The sequence below is a fragment of the Salmo salar genome, chromosome 09, assembly GCF_965601325.2.
Source record: "Salmo salar chromosome 09, fSalSal1, whole genome shotgun sequence".
Classification (NCBI taxonomy): domain Eukaryota; kingdom Metazoa; phylum Chordata; class Actinopteri; order Salmoniformes; family Salmonidae; genus Salmo; species Salmo salar.
Window position 1 is genome coordinate 74342406 of NC_138299.1, and position 17954 is coordinate 74360359.

At 44.2% G+C, this 17954-nt stretch overlaps 1 protein-coding gene across 1 annotated transcript; it reads right to left on the minus strand.

Moving 5' to 3' along the window:
- Positions 1-5622: 5622 nt before the first annotated feature.
- Positions 5623-15910, minus strand: LOC106611773 (matrix metalloproteinase-17). The gene is made up of 12 exons (XM_014212330.2): positions 15833-15910; positions 10551-10924; positions 9942-10074; positions 9673-9826; positions 9367-9475; positions 9008-9185; positions 8471-8647; positions 8157-8253; positions 7965-8038; positions 7561-7710; positions 6723-6989; positions 5623-6510 (listed from the first exon to the last, which is right to left on the minus strand). The coding sequence occupies exons 2-12, from the start codon at positions 10713-10715 to the stop codon at positions 6146-6148; spliced, it is 1869 nt and encodes a 622-aa protein (XP_014067805.1). The 5' UTR covers positions 10716-10924; positions 15833-15910; the 3' UTR covers positions 5623-6145.
- Positions 15911-17954: the final 2044 nt, after the last annotated feature.

The window sequence follows — 17954 nt, forward strand, 5'->3', positions numbered from 1 at the left end:
AGTTCATATTTATATCAAAAAACAGCTTTTTACATTAGCATGTGACGTTCAGAACTAGCAAACTTCCGGGGAATTCGCTAACATTTTACTAAATTACTCACGATAAACGTTCACAAAAAGCATAACAATTATTTTAAGAATTATAGATACAGACCTCCTCTATGCACTCGATATGTCCGATTTTAAAATAGCTTTTTGGTGAAAGCACATTTTGCAATATTCTAAGTACATAGCCCAGGCATCACGGGCTAGCTATTTAGACACCCGGCAAGTTTAGCACTCACCATAATCATATTTACTATTATAAAAGTTTGATTACCTTTGGTTGTCTTCGTCAGAATGCACTCCCAGGACTGCTACTTCAATAACAAATGTTGGTTTGGTCCAAAATAATCCATCGTTATATCCGAATAGCGGCGTTTTGTTCGTGCGTTCCAGACACTATCCGAAATGGTAAAGAAGGGTCGTGCGCATGGCGCAATTCGTGACAGAAAAATTCTAAATATTCCATTACCGTACTTCGAAGCATGTCAACCGCTGTTTAAAATCAATTTTTACGCCATTTTTCTCGTAGAAAAGCGATAATATTCCGACAGGGAATCTCCTTTTCGGCAAACAGAGGAAAAAATCACAAAGGCGGGGGCGGTCGGGTCACGCGCCTAAGCCCAGAGTCCCTTGATCGGCCACTTGAGAAAGGCGATAATGTGTTTCAGCCTGGGGCTGGGATGACGACATTCTGTTTTTTCCCGGGCTCTGAGCGCCTATGGACGACGTAGGAAGTGTCACGTTAGAGCAGAGATCCTTAGTAAATGATAGAGATGGAAAAGAAGTTCAACAAATGGTCAGACAGGCCACTTCCTGTAAAGGAATCTCTCAGGTTTTGACCTGCCATTTGAGTTCTGTTATACTCACAGACACCATTCAAACAGTTTTAGAAACTTTAGGGTGTTTTCTATCCATATGTAATAAGTATATGCATATTCTAGTTACTGGGTAGGAGTGGTAACCAGATTAAATCGGGTATGTTTTTTATCCAGCCGTGTCAATACTGCCCCCTATGGAAATGTAGCTTTGTATTTGGCCTTAATGTGAATCCCATTTTCTAATGAACAACCTCACTGTGTACAAACTACTGTCTGTCTGTCTGTCTGTCTGTCTGTCTGTCTGTCTGTCTGTCTGTCTGTCTGTCTGTCTGTCTGTCTGTCTGTCTGTCTGTCTGTCTGTCTGTCTGTCTGTCTGTCTGTCTGTCTGTCTGTCTGTGTTAATGGATGAGGATGCATTTCAAAAGATTGTCAGGAAGCACAAACTTTTCAACTTTTCGAAATCAATACTAAATTCTGCCTGGTGTCCCTGTTGTTGAGTAGGTTAGGGTTAGGGTAAATAATGAATACTGTGCAGGCTGAGGATACTGGAGGCATTCTGCTGCTTTCCAGAAATGCTTCAGCTCTGACTCTGGCAGTGTCCTGGTCTTCCCTGGAAAGAGGAAAATAAACTTGTTGATTCCATGACTTGATTGACTTGGGTTCCTGGTTTTCAAAAGGTTTTGGGTAAATGTTTGGGTAATATTTGGCCATTAGAGAGGTCTCAATAGTACATGTGCGCACACACACCTACCAAAGATATAGAGAGATCAGATATGCACTCCGGCCATGGTGCTACTGCTTTGCATGACGAGACAGTCAGGGCAGGTTTGCAGTAAATGTCCCGTGGAAGTCACATTATTCTCTATGTAAGAAAACATACAGTAACTCTCAGAGTAATTTAACAGCATCTTTTCTATCTGAAATCTGGTTTAGGATGTTGACAGAGGAGTTGAGCCATTTTCCATCATTGTCAGAAGAAAATGAGATGATCATTAGATAGATACACTTTAATCGGCTTATCTGAGAGCTGAATGTCTCTTCACATAGCCACTGTGTCTAACAATACATTACACAAGGGATTGGAAACAAGCTATAGAGAGTTACTATAAACGTACATCAAGTTTCCCTGGAGGAGAAGGACTATCTTGTTGTGTGAACTGGGAAAGAATTCAATCCAGGAGCTATTAGTCTTCCTCAGTATCGCATTGAACATCTCATGGTCCAGGAAACCCTTGATGAAGACCCACTTCCCAAAGATCTGTGGTGAAATGTATTGGTCTGTCATTTCATTTCATAGATTTCTATTTGTATGGTGATCATAATGCCTGAGGGCAGAGGTTGTATTCTGCCTATAAACACTGTCTATAAGTTGGAGTCAAATGCCTTTTAAACTCCTTTAGATTCCGTTTGCAAATTGGAAATCATCACTATCTCTAACATACCACAACACCACTATGGCTTAGGCCCACTCTATAGATATACAGTTGAAGTCGGAAGTTTACATACACTGAGGTTGGAGTCATTAAAACTAGTTTTTCAACCACTGAACAAATTTCTTATTAACAAACTATAGTTTTGGCAAGTCAGTTAGGACATCTACTTTGTACATGACACAAGTAATTTTTCCAACAATTGTTTACAGACAGATTATTTCACTTATAATTCACTGTATCACAATTCCAGTGGGTCAGAAGTTTACATACACTAAGTTGACTGTGCCTTAAAACAGCTTGGAAAATTCCCAAAAAGGATTTCATGGCTTTAGAAGCTTCTGATAGGCTAATTGACATAATTTGAGTCAATTAGAGGTGTGCCTGTGGATGTATTTCAAGACCTACCTTCAAACTCAGTGCCTCTTTGCTTGACATCATGGGAAAGTCAAAAGAAATCAGCCCTTGACCTCAGAAAAAATGGGACCATGTACCATGGGACCACGCAGCTGTCATACCACTCAGGAAGGAGACGCGTTCTGTCTCCTAGAGATGAACGTACTTTGGTGCGAAAAGTACAAATCAATCCCAGAACAACAGCAAAGGACCTTGTGAAGATGCTGGAGGAAACAGGTGCAAAAGTATCTATATCCACAGTAAAACGAGTCCTATATCGACATAACCTTAAAGGCCGCTCAGCAAGGAAGAAGCCACAGCTCCAAAACTTCCATAAAAAAGCCAGACTACGGTTTGCAACTGCACATGGGGACAAAGATCGTACTTTTTGTAGAAATGTCCTCTCGTCTTATGAAACAGAAATAGAACTGTTTGGCCATAATGACCATTGTTATGTTTGGAGGAAAAAGGGGGAAGCTTGCAAGCCGAAGAACACCATCCCAACCGCGAAGCATGGGGGTGGCAGCATCATGGTGTGGGTGTGCTTTGCTGCAGGAGGGACTGGTGCACTTCACAAAATAGATGGCATCATTCAGGAAGGAAAATTATGTGGATATTTTGAAGCAACATCTCAAGACATCAGTCAGGTAGTTAAAGCTTGGTCGCAAATGCGTCTTCCAAATGGACAATGACCCCAAGCATACTTCTCAGGTTGTGGCAAAATGGCTTAAGGACACATCTTAGGGCTAGGGGGCAGTGTTTGGAAGTTTGGATGAATAACGTGCTCAAAGTAAACTGCCTGTTACTCAGGCCCAGAAGCTAGGATATGCATATAATTGGTAGCATTGGATAGGCAACACTCTGAAGTTTCCAAAACTGTTACAATAATGTCTGTGAGTATAACAGAACTGATATGGCAGGCAAAAACCCAAGGAAAATCCATCCGGAAAATGTTTTTTTGAGGTCACAGTCCATTTCAATGCTTGTCTATGGGATATACAAATAAACAGCTCCCAGATTGCAGTTCTTATGGTTTCCACTAGATGTCAACAGTCTTTAGAAAGGGTTTCAGGCTTGTTTTTTGAAAATGAGCGAGTACTTGTAGTTTTTCCAAGGTGTCTCTCATTAGAAATGTAGTCTTGTTGCGCACGTGAATGAGGTGCGCGCTCTTCGTTATTTATCTTCCCTATTGAACATACTATTCTCCGTCTTAAATTTCATTGTTTATTTAGATATTAGAGTACCTGGGGATTAATTAGAAACATCATTTCACTTGTTTGGACGAACTTTACTGGTAACCTTTTGGATTCGTTTGTGTGCATGTTGAACGAGTGGATTACTGAATCAAGTGCGCCAACTAAACTGACATTTATGGGATATAAAGAAGGACTTTATTGAACAAAACGACCATTAGCTGGGACCCTTGGGATTGCAAACAGAGGAAGATCTTCAAGGGTAAGTGATTTACTTTATCGCTATTTGTTACTTTTGTGACGCCTGTGCTGGTTTGGAAAAGTATTTTGGTGTGGGGCGCTGTCCTCAGATAATCACATGGTATGCTTTCGCCGTAAAGCCTTTTTGAAATCTGACAACGCGGTTGGATTAACAAGAAGTTAAGCTTTTAAATGATGTAGGACACTTGTATGTTCATGAATGTTTAATATTACAATTTTGTCATTTGAATTTGTCGCGCTTCAGTTTCACAGAATGTTGTCGATTTTGATCCCGGTAACGGGATCCGTGCGCTAAGAGGTTTTAAGGACAACAAAGTCAAGGTGTTGGAGTGGCCATCACAAAGCCCTGACCTCAATCCTATAGAAAATTTGTTGGCAGAACTGAAAAAGTGAAGTCCTGTGTAGCTCAGTTGGTAGAGCATGGTGTTTGCAACGCCAGGGTTGTGGGTTCAATTCCCACAGGGGACCAGTACGGAGAAAAAAAATTATGAAATGTGTGCATTCACTACTGTAAGTTGCTCTGGATAAGAGCATCTGCTAAATGACCAAAATGTAAAAAGCATGTGTGAGTAAGGAGGCCTACAAACCAGACTCAGTTACATCAGCTCTGTCAGGAGGAATGGGCCAAAATTCACACAACTTATTGTGGAAGGCTGCTGGAAATCTTTGACCCAAGTTTAAAGGCAATGCTACCAAATACTAATAGAGTGTATGTAAACTTCTGACCCAGTGGGAATGTGATGAAAGAAATAAAAGCTTAAATAAATCATTCTCTAGTATTATTCTGACATTTCACATCCTTAAAATAAAGTGGTGATCCAAACTTACCTAAGACAAGGAATTTTTACTAGGATTAAATGTCAGAAAACTTGAAAAACTGAGTTCAAATGTATTTGGCTAGGGTGTATGTAAACTTCTGACTTCAACTGTAGGTGATGTTCTCACAGTATGCTGGTCTTCCGGTGCAAGCGCTTTGACCAGATGTCCACAATCCTCTGGGGCCGGTGCTGCTGTTCCCTCAGACAACAGAGCAAGGGGGAGGGCCACGTAGAGGACACACATTGTGTAAATCAAGATAAACTGAGTCTGCAGAGAAGTAAGTCTTAGCAAGAAGGAAGCGTTGGTTGTCAATGAGCTGAAACACCTTCAATGTATACTGAGGTAAGACTGGTGTGTTTCAAGAGAATATTTCTCCCCATGTTACGCAATACCGAAGTTACCCAAATCAGCCTGTGGGGCCTAGGCTCCTACTGATCCCCAAGGTCAATTTACATGTGGTTGAACTCTAGGGTGCAGTGACATCATGATTAAACCATTGGCACTCTACAACTATCAATTATTTATAGTTTGTTTGGTTTGGTCAGGGGCTCTATAGGGCAACACCCCAAGAGACATGTTTGACGGTGAACTATAAACCAAACATTGACTTACTTGTATTGCTTTTAGTATCAAATATAAATTAGACATCTGCACACTGAAGACAATGTTTCATTTTATTTCGTTAGATAACATTTTCTGAAATTGGCCAAAATTACACAATCATTGAGCGTTGGCTATACAACAAGGTGCAAAGGGATATATTTCACAGATAGACAGAGACAGATTCTGCTGAAATATTCAATTTCCAGGACAAACATTCCTCCTTCAGTGTGGAGGGACTTCTTGGTTGTGTCCAAAATTCCCAACTTTCCCTAACCCCTAACCCGTAACCCCTATACCACAGCCCTAAGTGTAGGTATGTAGAATGGGGTGAATGGAAAACTTTGTCATAGAGGAAGGTGAGAAAGGGCCTAGCACCATTGACAACGGCAGCCACAACCTCTGGCTTGCCATGGGAATGAATGGGGGTGAGAGGAGTAGGCCATTGTAGTTATGGGACGTAGCCATGTGATAGAAGGGGGTGAGAGGTGGGAGGCCATCGTAGAGCATTGGGACGTAGCCATGGGACAGACGGGGTTGAGAGGGGGGAGGCCATCGTAGAATATTGGGACGTAGCCCAACATCACACAGTTATCAGTGGGAAGAGAGTCAATAGCAGGGCACTTATGAACGATGTCACACTCGTGCTGCCTCCTGGTGCTCCATTCAAGCAAGTGCATGGCCAGTTCTGCAGTCCCTCTCTGTCTATGTCCATGCGTCTGTCCAGGCCCTTCCTCTGGCCTCCCCTCTCTTCTCTCCCTCTCTCGCGGAGCTCCTGCCGTCCAGTAGGGGGAGGAAGAGAGAGCGATAGGTCGTCTAGGACAGGTGCGGAGGGGTGCGGGCAGTCCAACCAATCGGCGGCCAGGGATCGGGGATATCCTGCCTCCGGGGTAGAGCCTGGGTAGGGGAACTTCCAATAGGAATCTCCTTTGAAGAGGTAGACGGAGCCTGAGGAAGTGATATAGGAGGGGACTTAATGTATGTTGATATAAACAGACTCACACATGTATTGTACATTACGTGTGGTGTCTCACACATATAATCTTTCATATTGTCACTCTCATAGAATCTCAGTCTGTTCACGTTCATCTCTCTCTCACTCACTTTCTCTCTCATACACTTTCTCTCTTTCTCCCTCTATTTCTTCCTCGCTCTCTCACCATCTCTCTCAGTGGTAATCCCATTCACTCCTCCTCTGATAAGGTCAGCCCAGGTGTTACTCTCCTCTTCCTCTCCTCCTCCTGCTTCCCCCTCTCCAATCTCCCCCCACACTGGTCCTTCCTTTGGATCCCACATCAGGCCCTGCTCCACCTCTTCTTCCTCTCTTCCTCCCTTTCCTTCTGTCTCTCCCCATTTCCTCAGAGCTGAGAGGGGGCGGGGGTAGCCCTCCTGGAGAGAGAGGTCGTTGAACAGCCAAAACTGGGAATCTACAAAACAAAATGGAAAGAGGCAATGAAGAGTGTCCTCAAGGTTGTGTCTGGTTTAAAATTAATTCACAAGGGTATATGATTGCGGGTGGAGAGAGAAACTAGAATCAAGAGCATAGTTTAGTCTGTTGAATAACACTAATTCTCCTCTGTTATTAAAGGTCCAATGCAGCGTTTTTATCTCAATATCAGATCATTTCTGGGTAACAATTACTGTGATTGTTTTAAATTAAAATGGTCAAAAAGAAACAAAAATAGCTTCATAGCAAAGAGAAATTTCTCAAGCAAGAATTTTGCTACGACTGTCTGGAAGAGGGGAGGAGAAAACTGAAAATGAGCTGTTATTGGTAGAGAGGATTGGAACTGTCTTTCTTATTGGTCTATTAACTAATTTACCACATGATGATGTCACCAGGCAGGCCAAAACTCCATCCCACCAAAACAGGCAGAAATTTCAGGCGTTTTTTTTCAAACAGCTCTTACAATAAAAATTGCCTTTATAGTTTTCACAATTTCACAGCATTTTCCAACATCATAGTTTGTGGGGTGACTGGAGTCAGAGGTTACCTACCAGCGATGAATATGATGGCGTGGTCTGAGTGTCTCTCCAACACAGCCTGCAGGGGGGGCAGGTTAGGAGGCAGACCCCCCCACAGCCTCCTCACCGAGGCCCCCCGGCCCGACACCAGCCCCCCAGTACTGACCCTCCAAATACTCAGCCCTGCCAGAGAGGGGGGCGGGGGGGAATAGAGAGGAATAAGGCAGGATAGTCAGAGTAGTAATAGAGAGGGGCGTATTGGGTGAAGGACAGATACAGATAAAGAGATGTGAGGTGAGAGAGAGAGAGGAGTTCAATACAAAGAGTTCAATACACTTGTGGATACCTCCACCTGGGGGCGATCATGTCCGTAGTTTAAAACAGGATGCTAGGGGTAATAGTCCAACCAATAGGGAGCCTACCTACACCACACTCACCTTTAAAGAAGAACGTCTCTCCCCTAATCTTGGCTACTGCATCAAAGCTAGTGTTACAGCGGTCTACAGAATGTCTGAAAGAGAAGGAGAGAGCAACAGAGAGGATGAGAGGGAGGGAAAGACGTAGAGATGGAGGAGATAGGTATTGGTTGAATGGCTGCCCCTTATCCACTTTTGTTAACCTGTCAGTACCTGTGCCTGTGTCGGTGTCCGTGTCCGTCGCGATGCTGCAGCTGAGGTTCAGGAACCAACCGAGGAACGTCTGTGACCATGAGTTGATTTCTATTACCTGTCAACACACCTTCCTTTCAGAACTCAGTACAAGAACAGAAGGACACACACCCACACTAAGTGGACAAGTGATAATACACACACACACACACACACACACACACACACAACACACACACACCACACACACACACACACACACACACACACACACACACACACACACACACACACACACACACACACACACACACACACACACACACACGACTGACCATAGAGCCTGGTGATGAGCTCCAGGTCGTTGGGGCCCAGGCGGTAGTTTAGAGGGTCTCCTACGGGGCCCTGGTAGTAAGGTCTCATCACAGAGCGCCTGGCAGACGAGTGGGACAAACCCAGGGCGTGGCCAAATTCATGCACCAGCACGGTGAACAAGTCCGTTCCCTCGGAGGCTGGGCAGGGGCGATGGTTGTGGGGAGGTGGGGAGGTGTAGAGTTTCAGTTTAGGGGGAATGTTAGCAGTGTCTTGTCTGTGTCCATAATATTCCACAAATGTGTGTCAATAATATTTTCCAAATTGAACCCCTTACTATTGTAAACCTCAGGATGATTAAACAGTGGAGAGTTGACCATAAATTCTACCTAGCTTACCAGAGGGCTGCACAGAACTATCACAGGTACGCAAATACTTGCTTTAACTTTCAGATCAACAGGAAGTTCCAAGGGTTAAGGGCTAGTGGTTGGTTTGGTATTGGGCTCTTGAACCCCCAGTAGCTCTTTTTGCTGTCTCTGGGTCTTCTGGCTGTCACTCACCTGGCTGGCGGAACACCCACTCCTCCTCGGCATCTAGGTGTACACCGCCCGCTCTGGCGAGGTCAGAGGGGAAGAAGGCGTGGCCAACAGCTCCTCCTGCACCATCGAAGGGGTAGCCGTCACCATGGAAACCGTGGAGGAAATCCACCTGCAGATCCGCCCCTTCTGGGCCTCCCACCTGGCAACGGGAGAAACAGGCAGTGAGGTCAGAGGGGAGAGAGAGAGAGAGAGAGAGAGAGAGAGAGAGAGAGAGAGAGAGAGAGAGAGAGAGAGAGAGAGAGAGAGAGAGAGAGAGTGCAAGAGGGGTAATCTTTGTATTCAACTATCACAAAAAGGAACGTCTAGGGAAAGAGACTGACCTCGTGGAACTCCAGCGGAGTTGGCTCCGCCCACATCCTCAGGGCATAGAACACCAGAGAGCGAATCGTCTCGCGGGAGAGGGAGGAGGAGGTGGGGTATGAACGCAACCTAGGGACATTTATTTGAGAGAAAGAGAGAGAGAGAGAGAGAGAGAGAGAGAGAGAGAGAGAGAAGCATTACTAGGGAGTTCTAGGGAGGATGAGAGAGCTGTGGGGTTGACAATTGAGGGATAAGTTAACAATCGAGTGATAACTTGATGAATAAGAGGGTATGTTGGAGGGATGATGAGCAGAAGTCTAATGAACCTCCAGTTGATGTTCCTTCGTGTCCATGTGGTCACAGCCCTCTTTCTCCTCAGGCCCTGCCCCTCCTGGAGCTGATTGGCCAGTGGTTTGGGCTCCTCCCCTTTGTCTGGCAGTGAACATCGCGGGGCTCGCATCAGAGCCAGCGTCTCCTCATCTTAGACAGGAGGACAGAGAGAGAGAGAGAGAAAGAGAAGGAGAGAGAGAACCACAGAGGATGGATACAATCACCCCAATTTCCCCAACCCCAACCCTCTTTTTTATTTTCTCACCAGCAACTCCTGTCTCCTCTAGGCCTGCAAACCTTTGCATGGCGCTAACAGCATGAGTGACAGCTGTCCAGGCTTGTAGCTGTCCAGTGGCGGGGTCTGAGGGCGGGAGGTAGCCATACCTCGTCAGCCAATCCTGGGACAAGACATTGAAGTATTGCATTGAGAAGCATCATGTAGGTAGGACTCAGTTGTAAACTACCGAGTCGTGGGTCCATTGTGACAATGTGACAACGTCATGAGCAGCAGAGGTGGTGGTTTTGAGTGGGTAAAGAGAAATCACAGGTTAAGTGGAAATCAGATAAGTAAAAAGCAGGGGTTGACTCGACAGCTCTTCAAAGTGTCTAAAATTAAGTGTCTAACTCAATAACTCAATAGACCAATCCTGTGAAGGTACATGACCATATGCACGTGAGCCCAGTTAAGCTTGCTCATCAAGGCATGTGATGTATCACCTTAGCTAGTGGATTTGGTATTCACTATTTTCTCTATTCACTGTCTATTTTCACTAGGCCATCGTAAATGACAACTTTCTGAAATAAATAATCCATTCAGCATGAATAATAAAAACCTCCTTGTGAAAGACCTATACGCCTCTGCATTGTCCCTCACCACCAGTCCAGTGGTCTCGTCATCCGTGGGGGTAACAGGAGCAGAGCATGTGGAAGCTGTTGTGTCCGTCGGGGCAACTGCTGAGCCTTGGACCTCGGCCATGGACACGGTTTGCATGCGCTCGCACACATACAGGAGGAGAAAACCCCACGCCGCTGCCTTCATCCTGCTGGCGTTCACATATTCCAATCAAACTCGGGAAACAAAGTTGGAGTGAACATTTATCGCCTCAGGTCAGTTCAGCCATGCGACTGGTCAAGGTCTATGAGGTGTCATCCGTCCTTCATGGTCGGGTTGACGGTGAAGAGGGAAGGTAAGCCGTGACAGGACCTCTCTGAACTTTTTGCCACTGCTCGTGAAACCAGTCAAACGTTCTGGAAATGGGAGGGAGAAGCCACCGGTTTACATTGTTGGTTTTATGCTGTTGTTGCCAAAGAAAACATTGACACAGTTTATGTTAAAGACTACGAAGCTTGGCTTTGCACCATATGGCACAAATATTTCAAACATGCAAGAAGAACTGCCCTTGCCTACTTAGAGTCCCTGCCAATCTTCTGAAAACACCGGAAACCGTACCTCTTCAAAGAGTATATTTTTTTGCAACAAAGCATCCTTCACTCATGCTGCCAAACATACCGTCGGAAAACTGACTATCCTGCCGATCCTTGACTTCGGTGATGTCATTTACAAAATAGCCTCCAACACTTTACTCAGCAAATTGGATGCAGTCTATCACAGTGCCATCCGTTTTGTCACCAAAGCCCCATATACTACCCACCACTGCGACCTGTATGCTCTTGTTGGCTGGCCCTCGCTTCATATTCGTCGCCAAACCCACTGGCTCCAGGTCATCTATAAGTCTTTGATAGGTAAAGCCCTGCCTTATCTCAGCTCACTGGTCACCATAGCAGCACCCACCCGTAGCACGCGCTCCAGCAGATATATTTCACTGATCACCCCCAGAGCCAATTCCTCCTTTGGCCGCCTTTCCTTACAGTTCTCTGCTGCCAATGACTGGAACGAATTGCAAAAATCACTGAAGCTGGAGACCCATATCACCCTCACTAACTTTAAGCACCAGCTGTCAGAGCAGCTCACAGATCACTGCACCTGTACATAGCCCATCTGTAAATAGCCCATCCAACTACCTCATCCCCATACTGTTATTATTTTTTTGCTCTTTTGCACCCCAGTATCTCTACTTGCACATTCATCTTCTGCACATCTATCACTCCAGTGATTAATTGCTAAATTGTAATTATTTTGCCACTATGGCCTATTTATTGCCTTACCTCCCTTATCTTACCTCATTTACACACACTGTATATATACTTTTTCTCTCTATTGTGTTATTGACTGTATGTTTGTTTATTCCATGTGTAACTCTGTGTTGTTGTTTGTGTTGCACTGCTTTGCTTTATCTTGGCCAGGTCGCAGTTGTAAATGAGAACTTGTTCTCAACTAGCCTACGTGGTTAAATAAAGGTGAAATTAATATAAAAATAAATCTTAAATAATCGCCCTCCTTGAACCGCACCCCCCAAAACAACGATATATGTGTTGGTTCAGGATATATATACAGTATATATATACTGTATATATACACTACATATACACTACATGACCAAAAGTATGTGGACACCTGCTCATGGCCATTAAAATGGAGTTGCTCCCCCCTTTGCAGCTATAACAGCCTCCACTCTTCTGGGAAGGCTTTCCAGTAGATGTTGGAACATTGCTGCGGGGACTCGCTTCCATTCAGCCACAAGAGCATTAGTGAGGTCGGGCACTGATGTTGGTCGAGTAGGCCTGGCTCTCAGTCATTGTTCCAATTCATCCCAAAGGTGTTCGATTGGGTTGAGGTCAGGGCACTGTGCAGGCCAGTCAAGTTCTTCCACACCGATCTCGACAAACCATTTCTGTATGGATCTCGCTTTGTGCACGGGGGCATTGTCATGCTGAAACAGAAAGGGCCTTCCCCAAACTTTTGCCACAACGTTGGAAGCACAGAATCGTCTAGAATGTCATTGTATGCTGTAGTGTTAAGATTTCCCTTCACTGGAACTAAGGGGCCTAGCCCGAACCATGAAAAACAGCTCCAGACCATTATTCCTCCTCCACCAAACTTTACAGTTGGCACTCTGCATTTGGGCAGATAGTGTTTTCCTGGCATCCGCCAAACCCAGATTTGTCCGTCGGACTGCCAAATGGTGAAGTGCGATTCATCACTCCAGAGAACGCGTTTTCACTGCTCCAGAGTCCAATGGCGGTGAGCTTTACACCACTCCAGCCGACGCTTGGCATTGCGCATTGGTTTTCTTAGGTTTGTGTGCGGCTGCTCGGCCATGGAAACACATTTTATGAAGCTCCGTTATGTGCTGACGTTGCTTCCAGAGGCAGTTTGGGACTTGGTAGTGAGTGTTTTGCAACTGAGGACAGACGATTTTTACGGGCTTCAGCACTCGGCGGTCCCGTTCTGTGAGCTTGTGTGGCCTACCACTTTGCGGCTGAGCCATAGTTGCTCCTAGACGTTTCCACTTCACGATAACAGCACTTACAGTTGACAAGGGCAGCTTTAGCAGGGTAGACATTTGACAAACTGACTTGTTGGAAAGGTGGCATCCTATGACGGTGCCACGTTGAAAGACACTGAGCTCTTCAGTAAGACCATTCTATTGCCAATGTTTGTCTATGGAGATTGCATGGCTGTGTGCTCGATTTTATACACCTGTCAGCAACGGGTGTGGCTGAAATAGCCAAATTCACTAATTTGAAGGGGTGTCCATATACTTTTGTATATGTAGTGTATATAATTATTTAGTTTGTGGGGCTGTTAGAAATGTTTTGGTCACAGTTAGGTAGCCTACAGTGCGTATATTGAAAAGGAGACCCTGGTCTCAATTGGGCTTCCCTGATTAAATAAAAGTTAATAAAAATGTGAAATTCACAACTGGCACGCAGATCTTTAGAAATGGTAGGATCAATTGTAAATTACCAATCCACATGTGCTGACCAAGTCAGCACGTCATAGGCTATATGACGCCACCCTTGCGGAACAGCGCATAGGGCTACAGTGTACCATGACAGTGTCATTGTCTCGTGCCCCTCTCACTAACATTGTCTCGTTGCGCTGCATTCAGAAATGTTCCTCATGTGTGCGCCCAGCTCATTTTTGCATTTGCATTATTCACCAGAGAAGGGAAACATTCTGCGAATATTTTGACATTGTATCAACAAGGCGGCTCGGAGAATACTGAAACATTCTGTATCAACAAGGCGGCTCCGAGAATATTGATTGCAACATAGTAGCCAATGAAAGGGCGGCATCTTTCCATGGGCAAGCTTGACTGATATTATTATGTTGCCTACGCAGTAATTGCCCTATCTGGGAGGTTATTATACAAATATAAAAAACTACATCCACACTAAATAACTTAGCACTATTTAATTACGTTTTGCCAGTAAGATTGATCTGTAAGAATATGTGATTTTCATTGAGTGAGAGGTGGAAATGCATTACACCAGAGGCAGGTAGGCTACAGGTAGGGATTAGGGATGCAGGCAGAGGATGATGAAGAAGTAGGCCTACAACTAAATCATTATTGATTTGCATGATCTCAATTATCATTCTGTCACTGTATGACAATGTACATGTTTTATAGCCTACAATTGTTATTGTCTTTGAAGCCAAAAACAGGACATGTATTTTGGAGAAATGCTCTAAATAGAAAGTTGTTCAGTTGTGGGGGTTTTTCATACCAAAAATTACACTACCCTACTGGGCAAATTAATCTAAATATCAATTAGGCCCAAAGATATCACAGCATTTTAATAGCAATAGGTCACCAAAAAGGAGGGCGCCCTCACCTTCCGATTCCCAATGCAATTAACCCCTGGCTATCAGATTACAACGAGGTTTACACGGCCGAGTTCAAATGCTGACATTAAATTCAAAGCAATCGGCGCACTGCCTAAACCGCGGACTGGCAAAGGAAACTGGCACCGTCTCTGCTTTCTAAAAGTGAGAGAAAAGGGCGCAAACTGGCAGCTGCTCTCCGAGCGACGCTCCACATGGTCCTAAAACCAGCCTTGGATTACCCTAAACAGCTGTTGCGTTTTAACCGGGATTGGAATGATTTGAGTCTACTTTTTTTTTTTTTTTGCCTACTTTACATTTTTGGTTTTGAGCTAGCTAGGATATGGCGACCCAACTGACGCCTCTGCTGTATAGCCTCGTTTTAACTCAGCATAAAAGTGAGTAAATCTACCTCTTTATCATTGAGACATTTGAAATAATATGTATATAATGCAGAGATACAATATTATATTCATACTGAAAATAATGATGAAGAAAAATGTCGATGAAGATGGTCAGGACATGTAGGCATGTTCAATAGGAGACGAACCAAGAAAAGCTAATCAGGAGATGGAAGAACATTTGCATGAAGTAAATAAGGGAGGGGCGTATGGATATGGCAGGGTGTGTACAATACGATTTTAGTTCAAAGAGGGAAAGTGTGTGTGGGCTGGAGGTGGGAGTAAGGGGGGCTGAGAAGGATGTGGTGGTTTAATTAAATTAGCTGGTGTCATTTAGTTAAAGAAGGGGGGGGGGGGGGCAAAAAGGGAGGGATGGAAGGAGGGATGGAAGGATGGATGAAAGGATAGAGGGATCATGGAGGACAGTTGTAAAGTAATGGGATTAAAGTGGAATGGGGGTTCAGGCCTTTTCTCAAGGGACAGATAGAAGGAGAAAGAGAGGAAATAAAAGACAAGTGGTGCCTCCTTCTCCCTTTCAAGGAGAAAAGGAGAGAAAGGGGAGAGACTCGGAGAGAGAGACGCTTAAGAGAGGAGGTAGGCTACAGAAAGAAAGAAAGGGAGGTGTACAGTAAGATGGGTGAAGGGTGGCATGTGGTGGTTGAGTAATGAAAGTGCTAGTGGGTGTTAATGAAGGGATTCTTTAATTATGCTGGGTTCCAAACACGCACTCTTGACTTGGGCCCGCCATCTGGTCCAGTGCATGTTGGCATTCTAAAGCACTCATCACGCACAAATGGTTCTAGCACCCTCTGTCAGACAATATGGCAAAGAAACGCGTTAGCTAAAAAGCATACTGTAAGAGAGCTGCAAATTAATAATATATTATGTTTAATAGCTACTACAATGCATCTGTATACCAATACTGGAAACAAAGGGCAAACATTCCTTTTTACTGCATACAAGTTGATTCTCATGATTGACAGTTAGACAAAAATGGATAAAAGGTGCAGTTTATCCAAAGCTTACCTTACTCTTCGTCCCTGACTTCGATCTCTCGCTCTCTCCTCTCACTCACTCTGAACAGATGTGTCCCTTTTACCAACCTCTAACTCAATCACTCCGCCTTCCCTCCCTCAAACTCTACCCCCCCCCCCCCCCCCCCCCCCCCTCCCGCCCCATGTTGCTGAGCTCTCACAATAGCCTCCTCAATACTACCACTTAAACAAATCTGTGTGTGTGTGTCGCTCAATCCACACATATGGCTATTAATCCTTTCCAACTCCTAATTAATTGTAATATATATATACACAGTATATATGTGTACTGTATACTGTATGTAACCTGTAACACATTCAATATGAAAACCACATTTTGAATTAATCCATGTTTTTTAAATAAACAATTAGGCTCAGAAACGTGTTTGGCACGGCGTATAAAAATACATTTGATGTGTAACTAAAGATTCTCTCTGTGGAATTAGTGACAGTGAGACAGCACATATAGTGTGCTTGTTTGTGTCTCTGTGTGTGTGAGTGTGTCCACGTTTGACTGTGTGTAGTAAGGAGGGAGGTTAGTAAGATTTTGATTAAATCCTCTTAACGAAAGGATTTAAAAAATGTAAGATAAAGATTTGAAGAGATCTCACTCGCTAAGTGTCTCTCTATTTCTCTCTCTCTCGCTCCCACTCTCTTTCTGTCTGCAGGGGTATTATTTTATCCTACTGACCTCCTCTGGAAAGAATTCTGACTAAGAAAGCCAATTACCAAATTTGTATTTAACTAGGCAAGTCAGTTAAGAACAAAGTCTTATTTACAATGACAGCCAACAGGGGAACAGTGGGTTAACTGCCTTGTTTCAGGGGCAGAACGACAGATTTTTACCTTGTCAGCTCAGGGATTTGATTTCGCAACCCTTTGGTTACTGGCCCAACGCTCTAACCTCTAGGCTACCTGCCACCCCAAACAGAGGAGACAGAAAGAGATACAGAGACAAAAATAAGAAGATTTGAGCGACGATGCAGGATAACTATAACACCACCTGTTGAAACTTTATATCGACAGAGAGAGAGAGGGAGAAAGGAGAGAGAGAACAGATGCTTTTCCAGATGCATCAGTATAGATACATCCCTCTTTCTCCTCCTCCATGCTCTCTCTCTCGGGGGAAAGGTTTGATTGGAAAAGGATGTTAAGGACTCCCTGTTTTTACAAAAAAAAATTATCCCCTGATCTGCCCCTAATCTTAAACCAGGACCTGTCAAAGCAGAGACAAAAAAGACATAAAATACCTAATGGCAACATTAGCACCACCACTTTTCTCATTTAAAGCCCTCACGCTAAACCTCAACTCACCACAACCTCGCCAACTGACCCCATTTCTCTGTGATATTTTTCTTTTCTCTAGGCTTTTTCCTCCTACCCTAGAATGCCTACCCTAATTTGGAGTAAGCTTCTACTGCTACTTACAGCTATTTCACTCACAACTACGGTACCTGTAGTTAAATACTTCTACATATATTCTTCATTTCCTCTTTCAAGTGCTGGATTTTCACCCACAGCAGCCAATCCTCCATTCACTCAGATCTTAACTCCAACCCTCCAATGTCCACAGATTAACCCATCTTTCCCAGTATAATGCCATTTTGCTATTTTATTTTGCAATACATCCTTGTAGCAACTACTTTATATAATAGCTTACATTGAAACAAACGGATTGATGTGTCAATTGTTGTTTTATATGTCAGTTCATATACCCAATGCCATGGTATTGGGACATCAAAAACCTGTTCGCAGCTGTGGTTTAACACGATTGACTATTTTAAAATCCCATGAATCTATAGTTGGCTGCCAACTAGGTGGAGAAAATAGAAAATAGTTTCCCCTGTTGTCTTGACGACGGGGCCAACCCACATGAATGTATGTGGTGGTTGGGCAGGGTCAAAGGTGATGTGCTGGGGGGGGAGATGGTTAACGCATGGAGGCTGTATTTTGTACTCCTGAAGCAGGGAAGGGGGTATAGGCTTGAATATGTGAATGGGCTTGTGTGTCTGGGAATCTGCGAATGCCCCAATTGTGTGGCTGAACTTGTGGTTCCCCAGGCAACAGGCACATTTTTAAGAATTCTACATTGCATGGGGTCTTTGTTGTTCACT

Excerpts from the sequence above, each read along its gene's own strand:
- LOC106611773 (XM_014212330.2), bottom strand. The coding sequence starts at position 10,715 with ATGAAGGCAGCGGCGTGGGGTTTTCTCCTCCTGTATGTGTGCGAGCGC. Across the intron at positions 10,075-10,550 it reads ACGAGACCACTGGACTGGTG|GATTGGCTGACGAGGTATGG; the intron begins GTGAGGGACAAT and ends GTCTTGTCCCAG. Across the intron at positions 8,648-9,007 it reads GTGGGTGTTCCGCCAGCCAG|CCTCCGAGGGAACGGACTTG; the intron begins GTGAGTGACAGC and ends GCCCCTGCCCAG.